The sequence below is a fragment of the Teleopsis dalmanni genome, unplaced genomic scaffold (genome assembly GCF_002237135.1).
Source record: "Teleopsis dalmanni isolate 2A unplaced genomic scaffold, ASM223713v2 unscaffolded_contig_0833, whole genome shotgun sequence".
NCBI classification, from domain to species: Eukaryota; Metazoa; Arthropoda; class Insecta; order Diptera; family Diopsidae; genus Teleopsis; species Teleopsis dalmanni.
The window spans coordinates 1-8,264 of NW_024032215.1; the positions used below are offsets into that span (position 1 = coordinate 1).

The window sequence follows — 8,264 nt, forward strand, 5'->3', positions numbered from 1 at the left end:
GGCATAAGCTCAAGACTAGAATAAAATTTAATATTTAATTTAGTACATTTTCTCTCATAACTGTCGGAACAAAGCCGCATAATGGAACTGACAGGCATGCAAGTAAGGAAGCATTCATTTTTAAATGCTGCAATACAGCACACACAATCATCATGTCAAACAACACAAAGACCTATAAAGCGAATTGCATAAAGGATAAATGGAAAAGCGAAAAACTTACTTCGATAAAAAATGAAAAAACGGATGCCAAACAATCTAAAAGAAAATGTAAATGAGAGAAAAGTGGAAAAGTGGAATACAGGAAACCAACTTTGGTTATCGACTGCAAAAAAACTTATTCCATTTTCTCGTAACGCTCGTATGGCTTGTATGGCTCGTATGGCTCGTATGAGTCCATGTCTACATTTTGTACATCGTATATCTTTTTACCTTGGTCACGTGCCGTAAATGCGAAGTTTATACACAGAATTCAGCTGCAGTTGCCACTTTTTTCTAAAGGTCTTCTAAAGGCTCTGTCTCGGGCATATGGTGAAGGTTGTGTTCGAGTACGTGTTCTGTTTGCCCTTTTGAAAGGTACAAGGAGTAAGGAATAAGCAGCATGTCCAAATGATTTGTATGTACATAGTCGTCACTTTTTTAATGTTGGCAGTTTGCAAATTGTAATGACGCATGTTAACACTTTTCGTTTTTATTTGGTTTAGTGGCCTTTGGAGTCCTTTCGGGCATAAATGATAGATTGGTTTTTACTTCTATAGTGACACTGATTGCCAAAAAGACTGTTGCTGCTGCTATTGCTATTGCCAACAAGAATATATTACACTCATTAAAATATGAATGAGTGATTGTTTTGTTATGGTACCTGGCACAGCACAGGTCTGGAAGAGGCTATGTGTTACGGTAAGGATATGCAATAATATATAAAAATTTTAACTATACTAAATTTTACAAATAACTTTGTAACTCTTTGAAATAAATAAATTACAAATCCTTGAACATAAACATGATTAGCTTGTCTTGTGTTCAACATTTCGGTTCAAATAGACAAACAATTTCATTTATAATTCATATACACTTGTTATCCTTGTGCTCGGATTTTTCATTTGAAATTCAAAAATTTTTACATTTAACACAGACATTTTTGGGGTCTTTATCATTATCTATTTTTTTGTTTTTTTTTTGTTTTAAATTTATGTTTTTAAAATGATTTGCTCCAGATTGCATTTGTTGTTTTTCATAATTTATGCATTAACTTGTTTACATAGACAAATAGTAAAAAAATATAAAAAAATATAACAAAATATCTCATTATTCGCAGTATTCGAGGAATGATATTCGCAGGCACTCATAAAGTATCATCACTTCTATTTTCCTATAAATAAAATATAGCGGAAACCACTTTATGCCCCGTGTATCCGTTTTGCGGTGGGGAATGCATAATTCATGAGATTAATGTGGCTTAAATGTGTAAATATATTCCTTTGGTTTGTTTAATATTTAAATAGATGTTTAGTGGAATAAAATTTAGTTTAATAATAATGAAAATAATCAAAATAGTTACAACAGTTCAACTGCGAATTTTAATATTGCGAATTTTGCGTTTTCCCATAGAATACACGCAGAGTGTATAAAAGGATACTATATTTCTTTTATTATAAAACGTTTGATTTAATACTTTTCACATTGATTTATTTCATATCAAAATTTGACAGATATTTTCATAATGTTGTAGTATGTGAAGATAAATGAAAAGAGTAGAAACCACGCATAATTCAATTACTCTGCACGGCTGTCATGAGACCTATACTGTTGTACGGCATCAGAGGACGTTTTTAGATAAGTTTTCGTAATGTATAGTACTGAACATGGCTTAGTATAGAGGACTCTGTAATAATGATGCATTGAGTAAAACACCATCCGCTTGATTTCATAAGCAAACAAATGGCAGCATCATCTGCTAGAGACTACGAGCACGGCTCCATTCTTCAGTCCTAGTCCAAATAATATAGACAACATCTTTCACATTCGGAATTTGGACAGCAAATTTAATGTAGAGTTTCCATTTAGAGACACTTGTCTATCTAACCAGAAGGTCTAAACATTTTTAACGATGACTTTAAAAGAGATATTGGTTTTTTTAAAAAGGACTGAATAAGTTTACTTATTACAGACTTCCTGTTCTTTGCTGTATTTTTCAGGCTTATACCAAATATATATACCATTTTATTTCTAGTTATAGTTAATTTATATACCATAATTTATTAGTTAGTTCACGAAACACTTGAACTTGTGTTAGAACTTCCTTCGAGAAACTCTGAGCTAGAATAATGTACTTGTGCTAACAAAACTGATACTACTTTATAACAACCCTCTGCACACGATACCTCTAGAACTACCACATTCCTGCTAGCTATAAAGACAATATCAAATCAGTTTGAAGACGACATCGGATTGTACTGTCAAATTAAAAATGTTTAAGTATATTCACTAACAAAAACAAGCACATAACCCAATGCCAATGCACCCCAAAGTTAAAAAAAATCGTTGAGTTTGATATATGAAATAAGATGGCACAGGTGTTTCTCTTTATAGGAAAATAGGAAAGGTTAGCAATTAAAATGAAACACATTTGGCATGAAAAAGTTTATATTTTATGTAAGAATAAATTTCACGTTCGAAACAGGATGGCTCTTTTGTCAAATGAAACAAGGATAATTGCATTAAAGCTATATGGTTCTGGTTCTATACCAGAATCCCCATTCCGCGTTACTGAAATAACAAAAATGGTTAGTAAAAATTTATACAAAAGGATGCGCTTATTGTTAAAATTAATTGAAGTAAACTTTTTATTCCACACTTGAATTGAAATATTTAAATTCTGTGCGAGATTTTAATTAATTTATGCAAATATTTTTTCACGAAAAGCATTTTCTCAATTGTAACAATTTTGCCATACAATTTCCTTAACAAAGGAGTCAACAGCGAAATGCTTTTGTTTTGCAACAAATTAATTTATATCCTGTAGCTTATTTTTTTAACTACAACGTTTTTCAGCGATTTTCCTTTTTAATTATGCGCACATGGTTCTTAGTAAATTCAAATACAAAATAAAAAATACAAAATACAAAATACGAAATACAAAAATACGAAAATATCGCTTTATGGCTCTTAAGATTCCATATAGTTTTGGCTGTTAGCTACGCGCCAATGCACATCCGTTTTAAATCCTTTTCCCGACAAATGCAATGGCAATGTTGGCAACTGCCAAAAATGAGTGCTGGTTGCTGTCTGCTGCCTGCTTGCCTCTTGCTGCTTTCTCGTTGGTGGATGCCTGACTGCTGAATACTGAATACTGTATACTGAGTGCTGTAATCGTTAATCACGAACAACATGTGTCAAGATGCACAGTTTCAACTTGGCAAGTTGTTGAACTTGTATTTTGTATGTAGCTTTGTGGGTCGGTTACTACATATTTATGTGTCTTTGTAGGACTTCAGTTACATACTCGAAATGCTAGTAACATTGCACATGTGCTACTCAAGCGAAGTACAGGATACTGTATCCGCACTTGCCACTAGGAGCTGTACTCCACAAACGGCATAAACAGTCATTACTCTAACTAAAACTGCTAAAACTTTAACCGTTGCATTTAGTCTATGGTTTAGTTTTTTTTTTGGTGGGAAAGGGGATATTGGTGGGGTACATTTATCTGCGACCAAAAAACACAGCTGCATTATATATATTTATATTTATTTCAAGCAAATTAACATCAGGCTCTGAGTCAACCCTCAGCATTTTAATTATACAGCACATCATCGCATTTCATACAAGTATTTCATTTGTATAACGTAAATGTTGCAGAATAAGAAACAAAAGTGAAAATACATTTTTAAATGCAACTAAGAAAATTAACAACAACAAATTTGTTGCATTTAAAAAATACCAAAAAAAAAAAAATGGAAAACAAATAAATCTGCAACAAAACAAAACAAATTTTTGCTAGTTCAGTTGTTTTGCGGAAATTGTTCAGAAATTTTTTCTAATTTGCAAGAATTCTACGGCCAACAGTGCGTATGAGTGATTTAAATATGTACGACTGTTGCTGTTGGTGCTGCAGCTGCAATTGCTGCTTCTGTTGCTGTTGCTTTTGTCGCTTTCAGTGTTGGTGTTGGTGTTGGTGTTGGTGTTTCTGGAACTTGTGTTCAAGTGTTAAAGTGCAACTCTTAACTGCATGTCGAATGTCCGTCCATCCGTCCGTCCCTTTTGATGTTTCTTGTGTAATTTATGTTTAACTTTTCCCTAACAAATGAAATTTTTAGTGCTGCTTTTCGTTTCTGAATTTTGACTGAAATTTTTTGATTGTTGCGGGATGCAATGATACTTTTACAGTTTTACAGCTTGTATACTTAAGCATTTCAAAATCTTAATGAAATTTTTTGAGTGTAGAACAAGCTCATTAAAGTTTATAAGATAAATGATTCAAATGCATTGTGGGGTGAATTCAGTTTTTATTGCCATCGGAAATGGAGCAAAATTTATAAATATTGCCATTAAAAATGTATTTAAGACTTTGAGCAAAATTTAAATGTATTGTTAAGTAAAAATGACCACCACATCCGATTATGGTTAAAATAAAGTTTTTAATTGAAATGATATATACTTTTACAAAGAAGGAATATGAAAGAGGCATAGAAGCGGTTATAGCCAAATTCTATACTCGAAAAAGCTGTATGGTCAGCCAAAAAAACAATTAGTTAAAATAATATAAAAATTTTTGTTGTTGTAGTTCACTACTTTTCGAAACCTTAAATCTTTATTCAATCTGAAAGATGAATTTAAAGGATTATCAGTTTTTGGTAATTGACTTAGATTTAATTAAGTGAATATTTGACTGAGTCAATTACTGTTTTGAATACCATCAAATATTCTTCGTAAGTGTTCTTTTTGACTGCTGGTGATGGATATACAGGGCTGGATATATTAGGTGCACCAACTTATTTAACAAAAACAATATGAAGAGACATACGCATTTCTTCCTTATCAAGTTAAAAATCATTTGACTTATTTTAAAGAGATTTTATCACGTCATAGAATTTTATCGCTCTAGCGACCCACTCTTAAATGTAGTCTTAGCAGCATTCTATATTATGTTGATATATGTATATATAATATTCAAACTAAAACAAAAATATGCCATTCACTTTTTGAAACAAATAAAAACTTTTAAATATTTTTATATTTATTATTAAATTATTATTAATATTTTTTTCGTTTTCATATAAATTTTATAATAATTCAGTTCAACCTTAAAATAAATGTTCCGCTTGATTTACCATTACAATTTCTTTAATGAAATATATCTACATATTAATACATTATAAGCTTATAACATTGTAGGTACAATTAGAAGTCTATATATATTCCGTAACGATAAAAATGCTAGAATATAGCATTTAATTGCGAAAATGCAGCACTTTTAGTAAAATGTACATGGTGAAATTGTATTATTTTTTATTTAAGCACATGCACGCGTCAATATAGTTTCCAAAATTTTCGTCTATATTAATTTATTAAATAAAATCGGTGATTTATATCCAAAAAAAAAATATTTCAATTTTAATTAAATTATTTCTGCGCTATATTTCAGAATCGAACTAAGTGAATTAGCTCAACTCTTATCTGATTTTAACTAGAGATTGATTTTATTTATATTTCATTTATATGATTTATATTTTATTTTATTTATTTATATGTAGTTATAGTATCGATGGTGGTAATCACCGTATTTTTCGCTCTTTGCATTGTTATTTGGAAAACCATTTTCCAAAAAGCAAATGCGATTTTAGTTACTAATAATTTTGGAATAGTGAAACCTGTGGTACCAGTTTGCAAGATGGTGATCACATAAGTTAATAATTACATGTTTTTCATTTAATAATTTTACTTTTATAACAATAAATAATCTTTTAAAATGGTTAGTAAGTTTGTAACTACAGCGTAGTGAAGATATTTCGGAACTATGTTGCTAAAATCAACTTGGTGTGCCTTTGTAATGCAAAATTTCGTTTAGATAATATTTATTATTTCGTTTAGATAATATTTATATTTATTCATTTTTAATTAAAGATTTTACGACTTGCATTCTTCTCAGTTGTGGTGAAGCTTAGCAGACAACACCCACAGAACGCTGCGACATCTCAAGCTCAACTTGAAACTGATAAACATTTATATGAATTAAAGTGAGTTGTAAATTTTTTTTTCGTTGTTTGATATAATAAATGATATAACATCCTTTAAGTATTGAACTGCCAGATAAGAGCTTTCGAAATGAAACTGCAAGTTTACAGATATCTGATAATTCCAAAGATCTATCTGTTACTGGATTGATAGGAATAAATTTTATAAAGACGAACACAATAGGTAAATGGGCTTACATTGCGGATAAGAATGGATTTGTCGTTCGTTATATTTATAAACAGTTAAAGGCTACTCAACAAGATCCTAGCTATTCTTCAACAACATATCGCCCAACTCCACCACAATATTTACCAGCACCACCACCACCAAAGTCTTTAAGTCCGAATGCTTTAAAAAGTGCTGGTGGTTAAAGATGTAGGGCAGTGATATAACATAGTTAACATGAATTTATTTAAGCAACTCTTATCTGTATCTTGTTCTAGGAGCTCGAGAAAGGCACAAAGATCTTGATATATTTTCGTAAAATTAATTTAAGTTAAAATTTATTAATGCAGTATATATAAAATAACAATAAATACTTACAGTATATACAATAAAATATAAAAGAATATTTAATTAGTTTCACAATAAAACATTTAATCTCAACAATAGCAGACATACTTCCGAGATGCAGGCGCTTATTTCTCCTTAATTAAATAAATTTAAATAATTTCTATAAATTTTCTTGATTATAAGTAACCAATTCATTTAAAATATTAATTGCATTCTTAAAAACAACTATATGTTAGTATTTCAGTATTGTGCATTAAAAAACCAGTCATTGTCTAGCATTTTTACGTTTTCAAGTTTAAATCTTTATGAATTAACTTGGATGTGGTCAATGCAATTGGCATTTAAAATATTTTTCACAGTCTTTTCTCTAAGCGCACAGTACGCAGAAGATTCTTTCTATACCCATGTGAGACTAGGTCGTCTTTAGGTGAACAGGTTTTTTAAAATAAAATTTATTTAAAATCGAATAATTGTGATTTAAAGAAACATAATTTCTTATAAGAAAAAACTATGGGTTGAAGTCTTCAGTAGTTTTCTAATCATTACGTAGTGAAGACATACAAAGATCATGGTTCTGAAATTTGCTTGGTGTGCTTTAGTAATGCAAAATTTATTCTGTTACTCCTATACTTACTTTTTTTTACTTAAAGATTCTACAAGTTGCACTTTTCTTCTTTCTTTCGGTAAAGTTTAATAGACAAAACCCACAGAGGAGTACTAGGAGTATAGTACCTAAAGTTCAATTTATTATCTAATAAAAATGAATTTTATTGCGAAGTTTTTATTTGTAATTTTGAATAATGATATATGTTTTCAGTTACCTAATAGTTCCAAAGAAGATTTATCTATTACTGGATTCATTCAAATAAATTTTATAAAAACGAATGCAATGGCAAACTGGACTTATACTGCGGATAAGAATGGATTTTTAGTTCGTTATATCTACAAGCAGTTGAAACACACTGAACAGCTTTTAAGCAATACTCCTCCAACTAGGCGACGTATTATAGGTTCAAGACCATGTTCAGGAACATACTCATCATTCACTTCGACGTTACGATGTGCCACAACTTTAAGCGCGGAAGCTTTAAAAACTGCTGCTGGTTAAGAATGTAAAATATTGATGCATTTAAGCTCCGGAATAATTTTTAAAAATTTTTAATAATTTATTTTATATTGAAATTTTTAAGCACAACATAATGAATTAAAAATAATATAAAAAAAAATATTTTAATAATCTTAACATTAATCACAATTTTCATTCTAGTCTCTATAAATCTAAAGACATGATAAAATCCAACTATATTAAAAATTAAATATCAAAACAATATAATTTAAAATTCTTGAACTATAATAAATACAAACATATTTCAAATAGATCTACCAAAGTATAGTTGTAATACGTCGCCTAGTTGGAGGAGTATTGCTTAACAGCTGTTTAGTTTGTTTCAACTGCTTGTAGATATAATGAAGGCATAATCCATTATTATCCATTATTATTCATATGTGTGAACCCA

General features: G+C 30.0%; 1 protein-coding gene across 2 annotated transcripts; it reads left to right on the forward strand.

Annotated features, from left to right (window-relative positions):
- The first annotated feature begins 5,982 nt into the window (after positions 1-5,982).
- On the forward strand, positions 5,983-6,764 carry LOC119663741. 2 transcript variants are annotated; one of them, XM_038073346.1, is made up of 4 exons: positions 5,983-6,046; positions 6,124-6,236; positions 6,296-6,609; positions 6,678-6,764. In XM_038073346.1, exons 1-3 carry the CDS (start codon positions 6,017-6,019, stop codon positions 6,603-6,605), a joined length of 453 nt encoding a protein of 150 aa, XP_037929274.1. In that variant the 5' UTR covers positions 5,983-6,016; the 3' UTR covers positions 6,606-6,609; positions 6,678-6,764. The 2 variants fall into 2 exon arrangements, with proteins under 2 accessions (XP_037929274.1, XP_037929272.1); XM_038073344.1 differs by having other exon boundaries at positions 6,296-6,764.
- Positions 6,765-8,264: the final 1,500 nt, after the last annotated feature.